Source organism: Monodelphis domestica, chromosome 5, assembly GCF_027887165.1.
Source record: "Monodelphis domestica isolate mMonDom1 chromosome 5, mMonDom1.pri, whole genome shotgun sequence".
Lineage (NCBI taxonomy): Eukaryota > Metazoa > Chordata > Mammalia > Didelphimorphia > Didelphidae > Monodelphis > Monodelphis domestica.
This window is the reverse complement of record NC_077231.1, coordinates 42246222-42270042: the sequence shown is the minus strand read 5'-3', so window position 1 is coordinate 42270042 and position 23821 is coordinate 42246222. Positions and strand designations below refer to the sequence as shown.

Genomic DNA, 23821 nt, shown 5'->3' with positions numbered 1-23821 from the left:
ATTATAATTTCCCCTAAATAGAATTGAGTATGGCTTCCAAATTAAAAAAGAGAGTCATTTCCAAATATTAATCGGGGAGGAGAGAGAGAGAGACAGAGAGAGACAGACAGACAGACAGACAGAGAGAGAGAGAGAGAGAGAGAGAGAGAGAGAGAGAGAGAGAGAGAGAAGAGAGAGAGAGAGAAAGAGAGAGAGAGAGAGAGAGACAGAGACAGAGACAGAGAGACAGAGAGACAGAGAGAGAGATGACTATTAAAAATAACTACATACACATTAAAGAATTTCTTTATCTAATACAGAGGTTTCTTAAACTTATGTTCTGGACCTATTAGCAGTTTATAAAACCTATGATCCCCTTCTCAGAAGAATGCTTTTAAATGAACAAAATAAAATAGGATTGCAAAGAAAACCAATGATAATGACAGACATCAAATTAAAACAAGTTCATGGACCCCAGGTTAAGAGCCCTAGTCTAATGGAACTCTTTTCCAATGATACCATTTGAACTCAATAAGCATAAAGTTCTTAATCTATGCAAAGTAAAAAAAAAAAAAAGCTTGAATTCAGATTGAATGATAAATGAATTATAAATTCCCTGATCTCTTCTAAGAAAAATACATTGAGTATAAAAGTATCATGGCAAAAGGCATAGCTGAGTAGAATTAGGACTTGCTGTCATTGTGAAATTAAAGCTTCCAGGGAAAAATACTTTAAAGCAATTAACATCAACGTAAAACTAGTCTTAAAATTCTTTTGAAACCATAAAATGTTTCCAAACCTAACAGATTTGAAAAAGATACTGTCAAAAACTTGTAAGATGTTGATGAAACCTAGGGTCCATCATCCTAAGGCAGCTGTGGAACAATTAGCACTTCATCATAAAAAAGAAATTAGACATCTCAGAGCACATGAAAAACAAATGAACAATTTACAGAAATCCTTTCAGGACCAGCAGTCATCACTTCACTGATTATTAGTAAAAACTGACAATAGGAACAGACTGCAGATTTGCTGGACCTAATTAAAAGTGGTTTACCTCTGAAAGGAGCCTGTCGAATGGGTAAGACCCAAGCGTAGAATCCAAAGGCTTGCCATGAACTGAATCCATATGAATTCAACCAATACGGTGTCAATAAAGATACATCAAACAAATATCTATGTCATCCAGATTTGTTTATGGAAATAGAGGGGTTTATGGTAGCAATTGAGGACCAAGTCATTGCCATCAGAATTTATAGATGGCCAAACTTATTGATCAGTGCTGGCCAAACTTATTGATCAGTGCTGAATATGTAAGGAAACATTAGAGCAGAGCACCTCATTTTTGCAAGCTTCAAAAATTTAGCACCTACTAATTATTCACCAAGATACAACCTGGTGGCTAGAATCATTAAACTATGATAGAACTGGATCATTATCACACACTAAAATGTTATTCAACATTCAACAACAGTGATCCATAAAAACTGAAGAACATCATTTTAAGAGCAGTAGCTATATCAAATGTTCATGATCTCCAAGATAAATGGAATAAAAAACTTTCAAAACATAGAGACCTAACAGAAGTAATCAGCCATGTGGGAATAGGATATCACCCCCACTATCTTGTCTACTGTCCCCAAAACACTTCCTGCCAAACTAGAGAATATGAACATATAACCCTAATACTTTTAGATAGTTACAAAAAGCAGGTATTTTATCCACCCATGTAATCATTCTTGGAGTGTTAAATAAAATTAAACATGTGTTTAAAACATTAACTATAATCAGCAAGACTAAGAAGAATTTGTTAGGTAGGAGGAGAACCAGGAGATAAAAACAGGAGATGGAGGGAAAGAGAGAAATGCTAAGAGGTCAAGAAGGATCAATCCAAAGACTGAAAAAAATATCATTCAATCTGGCAGTGAAGATGCCAGTGGCAACTTTGAAGAGGGTAATTTTAGTTGAATGATAAGGTCAGAGCCAAATTTTAGAGGTTTTAGAAAACAGAAGAGAAAAAGTGGAGGCACCAAGTGTAGATAATTTTTCAAGGATCTTGAGAGAGAGGAGACATAAAATAACAGATTGAAAAGAAGATAGGATCTAGTGAGAGTTTTAGTATTTTTAATATTTGAAGTATATGAAATATTAGACTTTGGCAAGAAAAGGAACATTGATAGGGGTGAAAGGGAATTTCAGAGGTAAATTTAGGCTAAATAGAAGGAAAAACTTCTGTTCAAAAGGTGAATAAGCTGCCTTGGAAGGCAATAGATTCCTCCAGAAAAGACTGGATGGACACATCAGTTGTGTGGTAGTGGGGATTCTTTTCCCAACATGAATTATAATTTTTTAATTCTGTGAACTGCCTGAAAGAACCACAGAGGGCAGAAGCTTTCCCTGCTGTATATCACAGAAGACAGGCAGCTGGGTTTATTGGCTAGAGCAGCAGACTTGGGCTCAGAAAGTTCTGAGTTCAAATCCTGCCTTAGCTACTGGTTCAGCCATTCAGTCATGTCCAACTCTTTATGACCCTCCAGACCATAATATGCCATAATCTCCATGGCCTCTATCTCCTGCAGTCTGTCCAAGCTCGTGAATGTTGTTTCCAATACACTATCTCCCTTTACAACATTGAGCAAGTCACTTAAATTCCCTAGGTCTTAAAAACCTCATGTGTTAAATGAGAAGGTTGGACTGTGTGATCTCTAAGATCATTTTCAGCTTTAAATCTCTGCTCTCGTGATCCTTTATATGATATAATGCAGGGATGCTTGATTAGAAGGCTTGAGATATATATATATATATATATATATATATATATATATATATATACACACACACACACAATATATACACACACATGCAACTGGTCCACAAGATTGGGAATGTGAAACTATTTATAATACTCTCTGAATTAAATAATAGCTTACCTAAAACAGCTGTACAAGGTTCCCTGAAATAATTTGTATCTTAACTCGGCTGACTTTTACTGGAAAGATGTAAAGTCCAGAAGTTAGTCCCAGGTAGAATGAACAGAGGAAGGCTACAGAATGAAAGTGGTTTATGCCTGTGTAATGAGATCCTTAAAACTGTGAGTGGTTTCCATCTATCACAGAGCATTAAAAAATGGATGGATTTGATGTACCTTCACCATATAAATCAAACCTTTTTCTGATGATGCCCTCAGCAACCTGTTAGAGGTAATCACTCACCCATTACCAGCTGCTTAAGCAATAGACTGCAGGAAGCTTTGTTTCCCATCCGCCATAGCTTTTGAGAGCCAGGTGTCAATTTATCCAAGATAAATACGTCCTGATTTGAATTCAGTTTTTCTAAACTTGAGAATCCGTTGTTGTTTCTTTCCTTGGTCGTTCCTTTTGTTTTTAGTTTAGATTGTTGGTGGATTTCTTATTTATTGTGTGTGGAATTTCCTAAGTGGGAACTACACTCTTCCATGCAGACCAGCAGCTCATCTGAAACTCTATCCCCTGATGCAGCAGATTGGCACGCCATCTATACATTTTCAGTATGGAGGCTTGGCTTAGTTATGGCCAAAGAGCTAAGTCTGGGTCTTGGGCTGATGTTCCTGACTTGGAGCCTGATCTCTGTGTCACACCAGCCTGCCTTTCTCCTGTGACAGACAATAGAGCTTCTGGAAGTCTGGGGTGGGATGCAGCTTCTAATTCTCCTTCAATAGAATCTAGTAATTACAGGAACTTTGGGGAAGTGGGAAGGATGGAAGTCTCTCCTAACTCCGAGTGTGTGACCAGCAGTCGAACAGGTGTTGACTAGGAGGACACGCACAGTGTTTGAGCCACTGCCCATAATATTCCTCTGCAGACCACTTCAATCTGTATTCACAGTAATCCTTCCCTGAGCTTGCTGATAATTGAATTGTTTACTCAAGCTTTTCTTTCCTCCTTATTTTAAGGCTTCATATCCTAATGGAACAGTTGCCCACTCCAGAAGCCAGGACACACTAATAGTTTCTTTGATGCAGGCTAATCTTGAAAATGAAATATTCTGTTAAAGGACCCTGCAGTCCATTTCATTGTATGTTTAGCTAGAGAACTAAAGTGTCCATTTCATCATTGAGGAGCCGTAGATGGGCTCAGCGAAGAAACCCAAAAATCCGGGCACGCTTTTGAAATATTCTTGCAAAGAAAACACTTTAGTTTCTATGTTTTTGTAGCTTTGGCTCTTACGAAAAAGTGATGAAATGCTATTTGGGTATCCTTTGTACAGCTATTCAGTCCACATCTCCTGAAAGTTTTCACTCACAGACTTCCTGTGTACGTGGACTGTTGTTCAGTTGTTTGACTCTGTGACAAATAAATCCCTTTGACCATAGCTATCCGCGGGGTTTTCTTGGTAAGGATACTGGAGTGATTTAGTACATATACCAATCATGTTTATAAAAAAGAGGCAGTTTCAGAAGGGAAATAATCGTGGAATTAGTCATACACTGTATTATTATATGTTATCCCAGATCATAGCTGAGGATGAATTTCCAATATGTGAAGAGTGGAGATCATAACTCAAGCCGCTGATTACTCATGAATAGTACGACTACTCTAAAAATATATGGGTGGCAGCTGAGTAGCTCAGAGGATTGAGAGACAGGCCTAGAGATGGGAGATCCTTGGTTCAAATCTGACCTCAGACACTTCCTAACTGTGTGACCCTGGGCAAGTCATTGAACCCCCATTGCCTAGCCCTTACCACACTTCTGCCTTGGAACCCAAGGTGGAAGGGAAGGGTTTTTTTAAATAAATAAAAATAAAGATATATTCATCATTTTGGATGAAATTGTAATGATCTAGTGATTTGTTGTTGAATTATTTCCATCCTATCTTATTCTTCTTGACCTCATTTGGAGTTTTCTTGGCAAAGATACTAAAATAATTTGTCATTTCCTTTTTCAACTCATTTTTACAGATAAAAAAAAAAAACTAAGACAACTAGGGTTAAGTGATTTACCCAGGGTCTTCTTGTCATTGTTCAGTCATTTCAGCATGTCCAACTCCTCATGACCCCATTTAGGGTTTTCTTGGCAAAGATACTAAAATAGCTTGCCCTTTCCTTTTCCAGCTCATTTTTACAGATGAAGAAACGGGGGAGAAATAGATTTAAGTGACTTGCCTAGAATCTTGTTGTCATTGTTCAGTCACTGTTCAGTCATGTCCAACCCTTCATGACCTCTTTTTGTGTTTTCTTAACAAAGACACTATATTGGTTTGCCATTTCCTTCTCCAACTCATTTTCCAGGTGAGGAAACTGGATTAAGTGACTTGCCCATGGTCTCACAATTTGAGCTTGGAAAGATGAATCCTCCTGACTCCAGACCCAGCTTTCTCTCCACTGAGTCACCTGGCTGCCCTGAACAAGCCATAAAATCACAGATTTGGTGCTGGGATGGAGCTTAGAGATCATTGAGTCTGACCTCCTAAGTGTATACATGAAGAAAATGAAGCCCAGAGTTATAGATCATGGACATGATGGTAGAAATTGACAGAGAAAGGACCTTCCCCCCACTGGTCCTTTATTTCCAAATCTGACCAGCCTTCCATTAGGCAGTGCCATAGCAATAGCCATCTTCTTTGACTCCATAGCAACAGCGATACCCTGTCCCAAAAGTCACTTCAGTGGCTCCTGAAAATATCCTGCCATTTTCCCCACCTCTTGGCAGTGCACTGAGGTGATGTGAAAACAGCGAGATTTGGGAGGGGAGAAGACTTGGGTGTCAGTCCAAGCCTTGACCTTGACTGATGTGATCAAAAGTCATTTAATTCAGTTCTCTCTGAGCCACAATTTCCTCATCCATAGGAAATGATAATAATAATAATGTTTGCACTTTTTGCATCACAGAGTTGCTGGGACCTGACACACTTCACTTCCATTCGCAGGTTTTGTCACCCATTCTATTTGAGTGAATTTATAGAATGAAAATATTTGTTTAAAGGTTTCAACTTGTATTTAATGGTTATCTGTACTTTTTATAAAGTAATTTTCTAGCTCATAATACTTTGAGAGAAATGAAAGGGAAGAAGCAGAAGTTTGTGGTCTAAGAAGATTGATTGAGGGATTTGGTTTGGGACCAGATTGTAAGCCCCTTGAGGGCAGGGACCATGGTATGTTGCTGTGCACACATAGGTAGTCAATAAATATTTGTTGGTAAAAAAAACATGTCATTTAGAAATACATATAAACATCCTCATGCATGTAACATATATACATATAAAGACACTTAGGTAGACATATATGTGCACACTTTTTGTTCAGTTGTTCAGTTATGTCTAATCATTGGACCACCCCACCCCAATACTGACTATGAAGTCTTCTTGGGAAAAATACTGGAGTGGTTGACCATTTCCTTCTCTGTGGATCAAATGGATTCAAGGATTAAGGCAAACAGAAGTTAAGTGACTTGTCCAGGGCCACACAGCGAGGAAGTGTCTATAAGATCCTGAGCTGTTCCATCACCCTTTGTACTGTGTTAATAAAGCACAATATAATGAGATTTTAACCCAGATCTTCTAACCTCAAAGCCGAGTGTTCTATCCGTTAGCCATCTAGCTGCCTCTGTGTACACAAATACACCTAACTGTAGATATAGACACATACACCTATAGACATATATTTTCATCTACGCCTATACAGACCTACACACATATATACACATACACAAATATAGCTGTATAAATACACATACACATTTGTGTAGACATTTAAAGACTTGCACACATACAGCCACCCACCTATACATATGCAGACTTATATAGGCATTCGTATAATGGATGGACATCTTTGCATTGTGTTTTTCTTCAATATTTATGTATATATAATTTTTTTTTCCCCTTTTGAAACCTCCCTCAGCCTCTCCGTCTCACTCATGTTCTCTTCCTTCAGATGAACAGGAGAGTTCGGGAGCCATTATTTACACAGTGGAGCTCAAGCGCTACGGAGGGCCCCTGGGCATCACGATTTCTGGAACGGAGGAGCCTTTCGATCCCATAATCATCTCCAGCCTCACTAAGGGAGGATTGGCTGAAAGGTAAAGCGGGAAGACGCTGTTTCTTCCAACGATGTCATAGCTCGCTCCTTTATTCTGCTGGGTCAACAGTCAAATTCCTTGTGTGTACTTCCAGAAAGGATTGATCTTAATGTTTCAAAGTCAATCAACAAGTATTTATTAAGCACCTTCTATGAGCCAGGCACAGTGGGAGGCACTGGGGATAAATTTAATTTATTAATTTAATAAGTGTAACAGTCTTCACTGGTGAGATTACATTCAAGCCACTAAGTAACCCCCCAGTGCAGTGAGCACTAGATCTGGAGTCAGAAAGACCTGAGTTTAAATCCAGCCTTGGTCCCTTACTATTTGTGTGATCCTGGGCAAGTCACAGCCTCTGTCTGCCTCAGTTTCCTCATATCTAAAATGGGTGTGGTAATAATAGCATTTATCTCCCAGGGTTGTTTGTGAGGACCAGAGGAGATAATCATTGTAAAATGCTTAGCACAATCCCTGAAACACTGTAAAGTATTCTATAAATATTAGCTGTTGTTGTTATTGTTATTGGAGACCACATATAGGACATATATAGGTATAGACAGAATCAATGTAAAGGGAATAAATACAAGATAGTTAAATACAAGTTATTTTGGAGAGAGAGCCCTGGCTATTGAGGGGCTCGGGAAAGGCTATAAAATTCTCTGTGGGAACAGCTAAGCAGTGGGTAGAGAGCCAGTCTGGAGAATGGGAAGTTCAGGGTTCAAATTTGACCTCAGACACTTCCTAGCTGTGTGACCCTGAGAAGTCACTTAACCCCCCGTTGCCTAGCTTTTACCACTCTTCTGCCTTGTTCTAAGGCAGAACTTAAAGGTTTTCAAAACAAAACGCCGTGTCCCAGTGTGACATTGAGAAGCATCACAGAGGAAGCTGCTTCTACTTGGGGTTGATGTGACCCTTTGGAGATTTACAAACTGCATTGATGGATAGTTTAGCTGTATGTCCCCCAGCCCTTTGAAGGAAGATTTGTGTGCTGTCAGTCTGACAGAGAAGGAAGCAGAGCTTCAGGGAGATTAAGAGGTTTGTCCAAAGGAGCGCTGCCAGTCAGTGACAGCTCAGCATCTTGTTGTTCTCACTTTGTTCATTCGCTGCTGAGCCCCTCACACATCCCCAGGCTACGGGTTCAGTGGGAATGTGCAGCATGGAGGGCATTCTGCAGTTCTTAACTGAACTGACCATTTCTTTCCTCCCTGAGGCTGAATTGAGCCCTTTAGACTATCCCAGAATGCACAAACAGATCATTCTCTATATCCGAGTTCAAATTTTTCCTTGGACACTTATTGGGAAAGTCACTTCGTCTTTTCTGTGTCTCAGTTTGTCCATCTGTAAAAAAAGGGATGATAAGAGCACCTACATCAGAGCATTGTTGTGAAGATAAAATAAAATAACATTTAAATAATAATTTAATAATAATAATAATAGATTGTCAGACCTAAAAGCATGACATAAACACACTACCAGTTATTTTCATTGTTATCCCATTGACCCATGGAGAGAGCTGAATTCTTTTTTTAATTAATTTTTTTCAATTATTCTTTCCTTTCTCTTCCTTCTTCCCCCCCCCCTCCATTGATAAATAAAGCCCTGATCATAAATATAAGTAAAGAAATCACATAAAACAAATTCCCAAGCTGGCATTGTCCAAGAATGGTTGAACCGATTATAGTATTTTAATATAAAAGAATAGCAGTGGTGTGACCCTGGGCAAGTCACTTGACCCCCATTGCCTAGCCCTTACCACTCTTCTGCCTTGGAGCCAATACACAGTATTGACTCCAAGACGGAAGGTAAGGGTTTAAAAAAAAACAAAGAATAGCAGTGCCATAAGAAATCGTGAGGGTGACAGTTTCAGAACTGAATTTGGGGGGATTTCCAAAGATGTGAATTATGATTTGTACCCTGAGAGAGTTAGGGCCTTCTGTGAGCTCAGCTATCCCCTAGACTCTTGTCCACACGTTCCTCCCTCCCAATCCATCTGTTTGACTTTCAGGGAGTTGCTTTGCCCCACTGGGTTTCCATTTCCCCATCTTTAAAATGAGAATATTGCAGAGGATAATTTCCAGGAGCCCTTCCAGCTCTATAATCCTAATCCTTACTGTGGGGAGCCTAGGGCAGAAATGTTGTAAGGCTCCCAGACACTAATACTGAAATTAATGGAAGAGAACAATCCAAGAATCTTTTGTTACCCGTTCAGGAATGCTTCCTGTGGTTTCTCTCCTTCTATACCGTCCCCGCCAGCCCCATAAGAGTTTCTTTTTCAATTGGGTTTTACTTAAGATAATACTAAAATTGAAGGACTTCTTTTTTCATCATCTACTTACCCCTTGGGGACCAGGGAGTCTTGAGTGCATTGATTATGAAGCCAACCTAGCATTAAAGATGCATTGTAAATAACCCATCCAGTACAGAATATGTCCATGGGTAATAGCTCTGACAGTATTCAGCATAACATGGACCAGTAAGACAAATCTTATTATTTATATCTAGATATTGGAAGTTTATTCTGTTCGGTACACAAAAAAGATCCGTGATTTCATTAGGAGAGGTACTCTCTCCACCAAACCAGAGATTCACAATTTATCTACAGAGAAATGTCATTAAGCCCTCTGAGTGAAATTAATGATTTGACCATGTTCACCCAACTAATAATAGGTGTCAGAGGAAGGATTTGAACCCAGATCTTCCTGATTGACCACCCTGACTTCCTACAAGTCCCAACTAAGATCTCATATCTTATTGGAAGCTTTTCCCAATCCCTCTTAATTTTAGTGCCTTTTCTCTGCGAATTATTTTCTTTCTTTTTTTTTTTAAGAACCCTTACCTTCCGACTTGGATTGACTCCAAGGCAGAAGAGTGGTAAGGGCTAGGCAATGGGGGTCAAGTGACTTGCCCAGGGTCACACAGCTGGGAAGTGTCTGAGGTCAGATTTGAACCTAGGACCTCCCATCTCTAGGCCTGGCTCTCAATCCACTGAGCTATTTATTATATGAGCGAATTATTTTCTATTCATTCTGTATATAGTTTGCTTTGTGCTTGCATGCTATCTTCCTCATTCAATCTTAAGCTCCTTGAGGACAGACTTTTGACTCTTTGTATCTCCAGGGTTCAGCACAATGGCTGGCACATAGTAGGTGCTTAATGTTTATTGATCAACTCTGTGTTCCATACTCTGTCTCCTTTCCATTCATTTAGTATGGATAGACTGATACTTTGTATTGATTCTAAGACAATGTGCATTGCTGTCTGTTAAGCTAACATTTCTAAAAGTAGATGTTGGCAACTGAGGCATTAGGAAACATAGACAGTGTATCACAGACTAACAGTGGTCTACAGACAAAAGAAAAATTTTTTTTCATATAATATATCCAAATTTCCAGCCCAATCTGGCATAGTGGAGAGAGTATTAGACTTGATGTTGGAAAGACATGAGTTCAAATCCTACCTCACTTGCTGGCTATGCAACCAAAGGCAAATCATTTAATTTTCCTGAGCCTCCATTTCCTCCACTCTAAAATAAGGATCAGTCATTCCTCAAAGGATCGTGGTAAGGATCAGTTGAGGTAATATTTTAAAGTACCTAGAATGTAGTGGGCACAATATAAACCCTTAATCTCTTCCCTCCCTTTTCCTTCACTGTAAAGTGGAGGTTATAATGCCAGTAGTACCAATTTCCTGATTATGAGGTTTAAAGGAGATATTTGCAAAGCACTGCACAGTCCCGGCACATAGTAGGTGCTTAATAAATGCTCATCTCCTTCCTTTGTGTATAACAAGCTCTTGCAAACTTAAAGCACAATATAAATATGAGCTGCTATCTGCTCATTTCAGGGAGCAAAATGAATGAAATCGGCTTTCATTTCAATCTCACCAAACAAAAAATTATTTCCTGCCCTGCAAAGCCGAATACAGAATTGTATTACTATTTAACTAAACTCACTCAAACACAAGAACAGACTTGTCATAAACTCGTACACTCCCGAGTGCTTCCGTACAAGAGAGTCCCCTCCCTAGACCAGGGAAATCACAGGGTTCAGTCCTATCCCTCGTGCGTTTGAGGTTATCACTATCCTTAGGAAATAGTCCGTAAATCTTGCAGAGTGGAAGTTTTCCATGGCAAGTTTGGGGAGTTGGAGCTCTTCATTTCCAGGCTATTTATTCCAGTGAACATTCCGATTTCCTGTGTAGGAACTACAAAAGAAGATTGGGTATTTTTAGAAACTAAACTGCCTTCCCAACGGTTTCAGTGATCAATGCAGAACTGGTTGTGACCCATGAAGGAGGCAGTCTAAAAAAGGACACTTTGTGATTATGTAAGCCGCACCTGAGCTAGACTCAGAATTCGAAGCTAGCTTCCACTCAGGAATCTAAAAAAAGAACACTCCATCTCTTTCTTGACTCAGGGGATTTTCTTTGGCTGTTCCCACACCTGGAACACCATCTACTGACCTTCCTGGCTTCCTTTAAATCCCAACTAAAATTCCACTTTCTAAAGGAAGCCTTCTTTGGCCCTTTTTATTCCAGTGCTTTCCCTCTTTTAATTACTTCCTATCTCACGACTGTGGGCAGCTTGCTTTGTGTGTGTATTTGTTAGCATGTTGTCTTCCCCATTTGATGATAAGCTCTTGGAGGGCAGAATCTGTCTTTTGCCTCTTCTTATATCAACAACATTTAGCAAAGTTCCAGGTACCTAACAGACGTTTCATAAATAAATATTAATTGAACTGAATTGAATGATGTGTTGAGTATAAAATCTTGGAATCATGAACCCCAAAAGCTTTATAGGATAGGTTCTGTGGGTATCACCCTAAGTAAAACTTCTCATCAATGACTGTCCAATAGCCTACTTCTTCACCAAACACTTTACATCTTTAGGAAGAATTTATCCTATTGAGTAGATATTGCTTTATTGATTTGTTGATTTATTGTTTACTTCCTTAGACTTTAAAATAATTCCTTCTCATTGAGATTTAAAAGTCTTATAATTCTTGGGGCAGCTAGGTAGCTCAGTGGATAGAGAGCCAGGTCTGGAGATGGGAGGTCCTGGGTTCAGATATGGCTTCTGTGTGACCCTGGGTAAGTCACTTAACCTCCATTACCTAGTCTTTACCTAATCTTCTGCCTTGCAACTGATACTGAGTACTGATTCTAAGACAGAAGATAAGGATTTAAATTATAATAAATAAAAGTCGTATAATTCTAGATAGTAGTTAAAATCCTCACTCTTATTTTCTTTGAATGAATTGAATTTGAAATGAATGAATTGAAAAGTTCCCAATTGAAGAAATTCTGTCTTCCCAGGTGCCTTGGAAGAGAATAGATGAGCAAAACCGGAGGTCTTTTTCCAGCCCTGTAGTTTTTATTTTTGTTTGTTTGTTGGTTAGTTTTATGTTTTGGGGTTTTTTGTTTTTTTTACGATTCTGTGAATTGTGTCAAGGAGTCACTATAGGGCAGAGAGCTGGGGCTATATTTACTTTTCCAATAAGTTTTATTTGTTGTTTCAGAACTGGTGCAATCCACATTGGCGATCGAATCCTAGCCATCAACAGTAGTAGCTTGAAGGGAAAACCTTTGAGTGAAGCCATCCATTTGTTACAGATGGCAGGAGAGACTGTCACCTTGAAAATTAAGAAGCAGACAGATGGTGAGTTTGACTAGAGCTATGGTACTGTTCTTTAGACAGCTAATGATTACCCCTGTGTTTCTTCCCCTCAAAAAACAACGTCCAAGCGTGCATTTGTGTGTATACTTCTCGGGAAATGACTTTCCAGTCCTTTGTTCTCAGCCAAGGAGAATTGAGTTACTTTTTTTTCCTTTAACCTTGCTCTGAAGCTTAAATTACTTTCCTGTCTTTAAAGTCCATTCAGCATCAAGCCCCAAGAAATTCCCCGTTCCCAGTCACTTAAGTGAGCTGAGTGATGTAGAGGATGAAACATCTACTCCACAGAAACCAGGCAAACACTCCGACATTTACTGCGCTACAGCACCCAGCGTGGACAGTGCTGTTGAATCATGGGATAGCTCTGGTATGGATACCAGCTATGGAAGTCAAGGTACATCCCAGGGTTTGGAATGGGGAGCAGAGAAGTTGTCATGTTTGCAGCTCACTTTCCTCCCATCCTTGTCCCCTGCTCTTCCAAGAGCATCTCCTTTGATTTCTGATTCAGTGTCTGCTCTGCTACAACTACAGATCAAGCCACATGAGGCTGAGGCTCTCGCCGAGCAAGCCTGGGGTTTATTCTTTCCAGACACTGGAAAGTTGCGAGCATTTATCAAACACTAATAGGCTTGCCCTAAATGTACTGCTGTCCGAGGGTTTAGATCCATGTAGCTGGTCCGTCAAGCTTAGACTAATATGAAGCAGGGGCATGCATTTGAAGTGGTTTGCTCGTGACAGACCTGCTTTTTTTTTCTTTTTAGCCTGCTTTCTTAAAGATGTATTGGTAAGTGCCGAAGGTGTGCATGAGAGATTAGCTGGTGATTTGTTACCCATTCATTCCTGCCTCCTCGGGATTCTAAGCTGGAACCCGAGGTAGCAGCTCTAAATAATCATTATTGGATCATTTTGTAGTAACAGGTTTGGTTTTTAAAGAAATAAATACTATTATTTTCCTTTGTGGACGACTTTGTAATTGGGCCAGGCAGTATATAAAACCAATCTACATGAAAACTCAATCTAGGTACAGTGGGTGGGAAGGCAGGACATAAACACACACAAAGGGACTGAACAAAGCTCTAAAGGAAAGCATCGCTGGGGTAAAACAAACTGTTTCCCCAGGTTTTTTTTTTTACTACAACATAGGAATATCAAAGCATTTCTAACAGCATCGAGGGTAGCAGAAGATGTTTGTCATGTGTCTGATGATCTCAGGACCCGTCTTTCAGTTGTTTGACTAATTAAATATTTGCAGGAAGTCCTTTGGAATATTAGTGCCCCTCATTGGACTCCTGGCTCTGGGTATAAAGTGAAAGCGTCAGTCATCGCTTCATCCTGATTTAAGGGAAGGATCTAGGACAGAGGAAGACTTTTAGACTTCCTAATTTAGCACCTTTTATCGGGCTGGGCCATTGTCCCAGCCATGCTAGGAGAAGAACACATCCTTAGCATATATAAAATTGACACACACGCACTGCACTCTCTCTCGCCTTCTTTCTCCTTCTCCCTCTCTTCCTTTCCCTCTCCCTCTTCCTCTCTCTTTTTCTCTCTTCCTCCCTCCCTCCCTTCTCTCTCTCTTTCTCCTACCTATCCCTATACATATATGTATAGACTATGCATGCTATCTGTGGATATATCCACACAGGGCATCCTCTGGAAATGGTCTGGCTTTCTTGTGTTTAGTTTCTTTTCATATCATTGGAGTTAAACCTCTCTGTTAGTTCAGGGGAAACAATGCCTGAAAAGGGGAGTCTTTTTTCTTTTAAAGGTTCAGATCCACTTAGTTCAAGGAAAGACAATCTACAACCCCAGGAACGAGTCTATTTCTCCGCCTTGTTCTAGTGTTAACACAAAAAGAGGAATATGTAAAGAGTTTTCCTTAATGTTGCCACACTGTTGCCCAGTCCCCAGGCCTAAAATCCAAAGTCCCTTGAACACATTCCTCTGACCGTTTCAGAATTCTTTTCTGCCTCCGTGCCTGAGTTTGCCACAGAAGGGCACGTGTTTCCACTCATTTAGAGTTGAACTTTTCATGTTATTAGTGTTAAAAGTTCCAGGTTATGAAGAGGCTATGTAGGCAGTCATTCTGTCATGTATTTTCTTGTTTTGTTTTTCTGAATTTTGCTCCACTTATAATCATATGGACAGCTAGGTGGCACATTGGATAGAGCACTAGATTCGAGAAGACTCTTTGTTCGTTCCCAAGTTCAAATTCAGGCTCAGACACTGCCTAGCTATGTGACCATGGGCAAGTCATTTAATCCTATTTGCCTCAGTTTTCTTCATCTATAAAATGAGCTAACAAAGGAAATGGCAAACCACCCCAGGATCTTGGCCAAGAAAGTCTCCAAAAGGAATCACAGAGAGTCAGACACAACTGAAAAGCGACTAAACCAATAATAACAATTTGATCATAGGCTATTTTTTGGCACTTTCCCTACAGGATGGGCAAAGTGGGGAAAGAAGATAAAACTTAAACCAGCTAATTTTGTTGCTTGTTAGAAACTACTAATGGTTTAGAGAGGGAACAAATTTTAACTAGAGAAAAGCTCAGGTTTTACTGAGATTTATTTAATGAGAGGTTACTTACCGAGATTTCTCCTAGTTCGTTTACTTATGTTACTCTACCTTCCCATCAGCGTTAGGTAAGTGACCCATACTGCCAAATGATAACTTAGTAGCCTGAAAGTTGGTGCGTGCCCCATGAGCATTTTGGAAAAAAAGACAAAAGGTCAAATCTGTTGTCTGGCTGTGGCTTAGTCTGGTTCATCCTGAAGAAATGAGACTGCTGAGGCGATCTTGACTCTGTAGGACCGGAACTCCGCAGGTCGAAAATCCATAAGTAGATTCCCTTGAACCAAGAACCATGGCCGGGCGGAAAAATTTACTGTTGGGGCCTCTTTATGCAAACTCAAGGGATTTGCCTCCTTCAGTTTGGTCTCTGAGCAAGTTGTATTCAGTTCATGGGAAGCCAATCATGAATCAGACTGGATCCAGAGAGGGAAATTCTCAGTTACTAAATGTTTGTTTTCTTCCATAAGCCAAGTGAGCTAATGCTGTCAGGTACAAGTTAGTATATGCTAATACACCATCTACTGTAGTAGAACGTCTAAAAACTGCATTCCTTCAGGTCCAATCAAGTTGAGCCAACAAACATTTATGAAGAGCCTTCTGTGCTAAGGATCATGCTAAGGGTTAAGGATACAAAAAAGGGGACAAAAAGACAGTTCCTGATCTTAAGGAGCTCATAGCCTATCCTCCTGAGGTACTCATTATTAGAAGGATTGGGCCCGGAGGAGTCATATGAAAGGGAATTCCTAGATTTGGTGAAATGCAATTTATAACTTACTCAAGAGTAAGAGATCAATTGTAGGTTGGTGAATTAAGAGCTAGACTTAGAGATGGGAGGTTCAACTTTGACCTCTGCCACTTCCTAGCTGTGTGACCCTGGAAAGTCACTTAACTCATATTACCTAACCCGTATTACTCTTTTGCCCTGGAACCAACATATGGTGTTGATTCTAAGACAGAAGGTAAGGGTTTAAAAAAAAAAAAGAATAACATCAGAGGGTAGCTAGATGGCTCAGTGGATTGAGAGACAGACTTAAGAGATGGAAGGACCAGGGTTCAAATTTAGCCTCAGATACTTTCTAGCTATGTGACCCTGGGGAAGTCACTTAATCCTACTTGCCTAGCCCTTACCACTCTTAGTACTGATGATTAGTATTGAATCCAAGCCAGAAAGTAGGAATTAAAAAAAATGGGTAGATGGAAATTTAGAAGCAATTAAGTGGCACAATAAATAAAGTATTAGATCTGTAATCAGGAAGAACTATGTTAAAAGCTATACTCATAGACACATCTTAGCTGTGTGACCCTCAAAAAGTCACTTTAGTCTCATCTTGCCTCAGTTTCCTCATCTGAAAGATGGGGAATAGCACCAACCCTCCCATGGTTGATGTGAAGGTTAAATGAGATAATAACTTTAAAGCTCTATGCAAACCTTAAAGCACCATATAAATGCTAGCTATTATTATCGTCATCTTTATTATTGGAAAGCAAGGTAATATATAGAAAGAATAGGAGACTTCAACTACTAGAAAATCTGTTGGAGGTCTCTCTCTGCTGAAAACAAAGCCATTGCTGATAATTTCATCTTTCAAAAGACAGAGGAAACAATGAGAAACACTATTCAGAACCTGATTCTGACTAAAACTGGGAGGAAGTGGACACACCATCTGAGAATCTGTGACCTATAATGTAAAATTTTAGGAGAAGATAATTCAGAGACAGGCTACATAGGATCCAATGTGCTGAAACTATAAAAGTGCTTGAAAGGATTGGGAAGGCTTTTAATATTGAATCCTGATTATGTAGCGATTTATTTTAATGAAGAAGAAAAGGGAAATCAAGTAGTCTTTAAACTGAAAATGAAGGGTAAGGGAAAATATAACCTGCATATACCAATGACAGTTATGTCATTAGAAGACTATTTTTGAAAAGAAACACTAACTCAAAAGAAACACTAGCCAAGAATTTGGCAGTAAAACTTAGGGCTTCAGATGTCTATATAGTAAACATAATGTAATAGAAATCTAAGGATTAAGAGATATTTTATTTCAGAGATATCTAAGGCTAGGTAGGATGGGCTCTATAGATGGAGGTTCATTTTTTTTTAAACCCATCACCTTCTGTCTTAGAAGTGATACTGAGTATCAGTTCCAAGGCAGAAGAGTGGTAAGGGCTAGGCAAATTGGGGTTAAATGACTTGCCCAGAGTCACACAGCTGGGAAGTGTCTGAGGCCAGATTTGAATGAAGGACCTCCTGGCTCCAGGCCTGGCTCCTTATCTACTGAGCCACTTAGCTTCCCCTAAGAGATTCATTCTTAAATCTTTTTGTATGTCATGGCTACCCTTTGGCAGTTTGGCCTGTAGACCCTTTTCCAGAATTTTGATTCGCTGTCAACATTCGTAACTAAAGGAAATGCAAGATTTCAGTGAAATGGCAGTGAAAATTAAGTGTAATTTTCCCCATCCAAGTTCAGGGCCCCCTCCCAATTAAGTCTGGACCAGTATATGTGTAGAGGAGGGCATACTTTATTAAAAAGAAACAGAATAGATTAAAGGGGTGGTGGAGTGGCATTAGATATTAGGAATATATACTTGGAAGGAAATCCACCAACTAAAAGGGAATTATACAGGAAGAAGGGAGGGAAAAAGCATTTATTAAGCACCATGATATACACTATGCTAAGTGTATTATGAATACTGTCTCTTATAATGATATTTTGATATTTGATTATATTAACTATGGCAGACACTGAGTGTTTTTTTAATTTGTTTTTTGTTTTTTTTAGAACAGAATCTCAATTTATTTACAAAATAGCCAAAAGTCAGTTAATCATCTACACAAGGACTCTCCTGGCCACCTTTACACATGCACTAATTTGGAAAAAAATAAAACTTTTTTTAAAAAAGGAAAAAGTATGTTCACTGGGTGGGAATGAGCAGTGTTTACCCCTTGTCAACAAGTCAGACCACTGCGGCTCAAAGGAAGGAAAAAAAGAATTTATATTATTATGGAATTCTGCTATTTACTACCTATATGGAAAAATAATGTGAATTAGAGAAAGAAAGAACCTGGGGACAGCTGGGTGGCTCGGTGGATAGAATGCCTAGCCTGGAGTTGGGGGAAGACCTGTGTTCAAATCCAGTTTTCAGACATTCCCTAGCTCTGGGGCCATGGGAAGTCACTTAACCCCATTTGCCTAGCCTTTGCCTTCTATCTTAGAGTTGTTACTAAGGAGAAAGTAAGGTTGTTGTTTTTTAAGTAAAGAAATAACCTGGCTGGAGGTATAGCATAATAATAATAATAATAATAATAATAATAATAATAATAATAATGGAAGACTTAAATTATAGAGTTATTTGCTGGAGCTTTCTTCCACTTAAAAAGAGAGAAACTGATGCCTTCTTGACTTGCGTAGTGTTCATTATGTCCTTCAAAATATGTTGGGGGCAATGGGAAGACTTGCTGTTCTGGACATGATTTCTCACCAATAAGGAGAAACCTGGTTGCTGAGAGGAAATTATTAGAGGACATCAGTATTCCATATTAGAGTTTTTTGTTAGAGAAGAAGCTAGTTGAGTCTCACATTGAACTTGAACTTTGGAAAAGTAGATGTCAAAGATTTCAAGAATGAAGAGGATACCACAGCCTCAGAGTCTATATGTCAACCCAGGAGGGCTGGGAAGTTCTCAAAACTGACCCTTTGATGGGAAAAATTAATTCCACTGAGAAAGGAAAGATGTCTAAAAGAACTGACAGGGCTCCATAAGGAGTTTTATGACTGATAGATCTTTTTAAAGAAAAGAAGAGAAGAAGAAAGCAAGGGCAGAAACAGAAGGATGTACATGAATAGCATAGTCTTGTAAAAATAATGTCAGGAACTGACTCAGAACTGAAGTTAGCAACAAATACTGAAGTTGACAAAAAGACCTTTTTAATACCCTGTGGTGGAGAAGGGAAAGCAGGTAGGTAGCCCAGTGGATAGAGCTCCAGGCCTGGCGTTGGGAGAACCTGGGTTCAAATCTAACCTCCAACACTTCCTAGTTACATGACTCTGGGCAAGTCACTTAATTCCAATTGCTTAGCCCTTGCTATTCTCCTGTGTTATAATTGATACTAAGGCAGAAGGCAAAGGCTTTAAAAAAAACCATATGGACAGCAACAGGAAGATCAAAGAAGGAGTATATCTGCTGCTTGAAGTGGTTGAGTCCCTGTCGATTAATGATGGCAAGAAAGCCAAACTAATGACTCAACTAAACATTTTGTTTCCTATTCCCCACAAAGGAAAATGATCTCTAGAATAATTTGCATGGAACTAAAATTAGGAGCAAGGATTAAAACACAGGATAAGTGATGAGACAGCAAGAGAACAACTCACTTACCCATCCTCCATGAGTTTGAATCACTAGGTAGAAGCAAATTACATCCCTAGGTATCAAAAGAATTACTGGCCATGACCTCAGAAAAAATATTAGAGAACAGGAGGTATTTTCACAAAATTGAAGAAAATGTCCCAGTTTTCTAAAGTAGGGAAATCTGAAAACTATAGCCTTGTGAACTTAACTTTGATTCCTGACAAAATTCTTGAATATTCTGTTAAAATGGCAGGTTGTGATCATTGAAAAAAAGACTCATAATAGGCACCATCACCACGATAATAAAAAGGAATGAAACAGAAATTCTAGTCCTAGATTCTAGAAAGGCATTTGAAAAGGTGTCCCATGCCATCTTTGTAGACAAGATGAGAAATAATATACATAACAGTACAGTTAAATGGATTCAGACCTTGTCTAATGGCTAGTCACAAAGAGTAATGATTAATTGATTAATGTTGACCTTAAGAGAAGTGTCTAGTGGATAGATTTCCACAGGGATATCCTCAGTCTTATTGTCTACATTTTAATCAATGACTCGGATGAAAGCAGAGATGAGGTCACAGTTATCAAATTTTCAAGGTGCCACAAATCTGGGAGGAGTAGCTAACACATACGATGGCATCTTCAAGATCCAACGCACTAGAATTCTGGACTGAATCTAATAAGTTGAAATTGAGTAAGGATAAATGTAAAGTCCTATACTCTAGGTTCTTAAAAAATCAACTATACAAATTCAGGACGGCAGGGGCATGCCCATATAGCAGTTAATGAGAAAGATAACTGAGATTTTAGTTTAATGGAAGCTTAATGAGTCGTGAGTGTTACACAGTAGCCAAAAAAAGCTAATACAGTGTTGGGTTATGTTACTAGCAGCATAATGCCCAAAGGGGAAGTGGAAGTCTTGCCCTGGTTATATCTGAAAAAGTGTTTTCAGGTTTAGAAGCCATATCTCAGGAAGGATGTTGACAAACTAGAGTAGATCCAAAGGGCTGCAAGTAGTGTGGTGAAAGGAATCCATACTATAGTGTATCAGGTCAAGAAATCGTTATTTCGTCTGGGGGGGAAAAGACTGGTTAATTGCACATCCTTCAATAATCTGCTAATCTATTGTATAGAAGAGGGTGTAGACTTAGTCTGCATGGTTTCAGTAAGCAGAGCTAGGTGGCTAGCTGTTTATTCTTCAGATTGAGAACTATAAAATACAAAAAACTAGGAGGAAAATAAAACCTAAGATGAGACCTTAGCAGAAGAACTGTCTAGTTTTCCTCAATTCCAGTCACTTGCCTCCAGTGAATCATATTCCAAGTCAATAAAAGAGCTTTCACATTTCTTGAGCCCCTCTCTGTGATGTTTGAAAACTGGTTGATAATAGAAGATGGACAAGAAGACTTCAGGTAGGCAAATATCTTGGTTTCCAAAGAAGAAGAAATGGGCTAGTGAACTCAATATCAATTTCTGACAAAATTCTAGAATGGATTATGGAAGATAAAGTTGGCAAATATTTAGAAAGGGAAGCAAAGATGATGGACCACCACCCTACGGGCTCAGTTTCTCTTTTGATAGTCATTAGAATACTGTAGTCTTAATATATTTTAACTTCTATAAAGTATTTGACAAACTCATAATCCTTTTGGCACTAAAGAAATACTAGATGGATGATGAATATACAACTTTGTGAACTCAGAACTTGTTGAATAACTGACCTCAAAGAATGGTGACAAGTGGATTGGTGCCAACCTGGATAGAAGTGACTTTTTTGGAGTGCTTCACAAATTTTGGCCCTTTTCTGTTCAATGGTATTATCAATGAAGAAGAAACTAAGAAGGAAGAATTCTGAACTTGTACAGGTTGAACTGAGTAGAATTAAGGGAGATAATTCATTTAGTAATAATAGCATAATGAAAAACAATTTTGAAAGACTTAAGAATTTTAAGTAATGGGGTGGGGGGGCATGCAATCCCAGAGGATCAAAGAAGTCTTTCTTTTGCTGGAAATGATTGACCTGAAATGCAGAATGCAGAATGAGATCAATTTCACCACTTTGGAATTTGTGTTGCACATTTGTTGAGTGTTTTCTTTTTCAATTATTATTAAATGGAGAGAATAAACAAACAAACAAACAAAAAACCCTAACCCTAAACAAAAAATAAAAACAAAAAAAAACAGCCCTTTAATTTTATAAATTGAGGAAACTGAGGTTCAGAAAGGCCCAAGGTCACCCAATTAGTAATTGGTAGTCTAAGTCTTATATATGTCTTCCACTCATAACTGCTTCTATAAAGAAATTAGTCTTAACAGAAGAGGCAGGGAGGAAAGGGAGGCCCTTGGTGCAAAGATATGGGCATCAAGTAGGAGGCAGTCAGTTTGTTAAAAGTGTTTATGATGTGCTAAGCACTGGTCCTAAGCCCTAGAAATACAAAGAAAGGCCAAAAATAGTCCTTGCCTTCAAGGAGCTCTCCTTCTAATTGGGGAATCATGTAAAAAACTGTGCATAATAAACAAGAGAGGAACAGGGTAAATTGGAGAAAATCTAGAGATATACGCTACAGCATCAGCCATACTTTTTCTGACTCATCTGCAGCATTGATGGAAACCTTTTATGTGGGAGTTACCATTCCCCTCTTCCCACCTAATGAACTACAACCACTAACACAGACACAATTATCTAGAACAAGGAACCGGATTTTCTGCTACTAACTTCAGGAGATAATTCTATGCCTCTATCTGAATTAATCTTGACCCTCTTATCTTATTTCTCATCACATAGTGACACATTTATATTAGATAATGCTTAGGAAATGATGCAGACATATATTTGGTAAGAACTTGGAGATTATTTTCTCTAGCAGCTCTGATGGACTGATTTCCACCCATTTCCTGGTCTCTTGCCCATGACTAACCAGAACAAGTTAAAGTTTCATCAACTTCACAGTCTTAACAAATTGGAATTTCTTCCGATCTTGAAAATAAATGCCATGCCCTGATAGGGAAATACTCAATGACCCTAAGCATCGCACTGGTTTCTGTGCCAATCTCAGAAGAAGAAAATCTCCTTGGCTCCTGAAATATTGAAAACCAAATCAGTGAGAAGGGTGTTTGCCTAACCCTTCTTCCAGTGCCAACAGTTCAATCTTATACAGTTCTCTCTTTAGCTCAGAGGAGAAAACAGGTGAGTCTGTCTAAACTGTAGACTAGGACTATGCTGAGGTTAGACCCATATCATTTCTCTTCTGGAGGAGAAGCTGCCCAGACTGAAGTATAATTCAGCCTCTTAGGTGGCAAACTACACATTCATCACACACACATGGCTTCTTACCAACCAGCTAATCGCGTTTCTGCTGCTGTCAGAGAAAAAGGATGAAATATGGAACTGTAAATATTTCCTAAGTTCTGCATTGTTATAAAGTATGATCTCACCAGGCTGAAGGCTAATAAGGAATGCTTTCAGTGTGTGGCAGTGAGTTGTGTCCTAGCCCTTGGGGCCGAAATGTTGGATGGGAAAACCAGTCCCCTTTGGGTACTATGTTTTTCTTAGATTATTGGCAAGTAAGATAGACATGAGCTCTAGTAAGCCTCCTACGTATATTTGTAGCAGTTGTGGGAAAACATAATGGGGACTAAACGTTAGGGGGATGTTAGCCCCATGTATTCTTGTCTATGTACCTAATTCATTGTATAGTGCTCTCATTGGGTCATTGGTCAATCATAATTGGCTCCTGCCTTCCATGGTTCTTGAAGTATTTAACTTCAGTGCTATCACAGAAGAGAAAATTTAAATGAGAAAGCCATTCTCTGTGTGTGTGTGTGTGTGTGTGTGTGTGTGTGTGTGTGTCAACATATCATATTGGGTATATAGTGATTGGAGATTCTGGCATTATTTCCAGGTGCCACCATAATCTCTAAGGTCTCATTCAGTATAATTATAGTATTATGGTAGATAATATGATGTAGACTGTATGTAATATTTAATTACATAATATAATATATACTCTTTGAAAACTTACACCTTCTGCCATTTTGATCTTAATCAAATTTAAGGTATATATGAGCTTGTGTAGAGGAATGAGTACTAGAGTAGTAGTTAGATTGCCTTTCTCTCTAATAACAAGAATAATAACATAGTATCTCACACCCTACACCAAGATAAACTCCGAATAGGTGAATGACCTGAATAT

The 23821-nt window shown here is 38.9% G+C and overlaps 1 protein-coding gene across 16 annotated transcripts in view; it reads left to right on the top strand.

Moving 5' to 3' along the window:
- GRIP1 (glutamate receptor interacting protein 1) overlaps positions 1-23821 on the top strand; it is an 808853-nt gene that overhangs the window by 741312 nt on the left and 43720 nt on the right. For 14 of the 16 annotated variants that reach the window (XM_056798430.1, XM_056798415.1, XM_056798413.1 and 11 more), the window contains 3 exons: positions 6889-7033; positions 12550-12689; positions 12904-13098. In XM_056798430.1, the coding sequence (XP_056654408.1) occupies positions 6889-7033; positions 12550-12689; positions 12904-13098 (480 nt within the window). The remainder of the gene's footprint in view (positions 1-6888; positions 7034-12549; positions 12690-12903; positions 13099-23821) is intronic. The other 2 variants (XM_056798416.1, XM_056798426.1) reach the window with 1 other exon arrangement.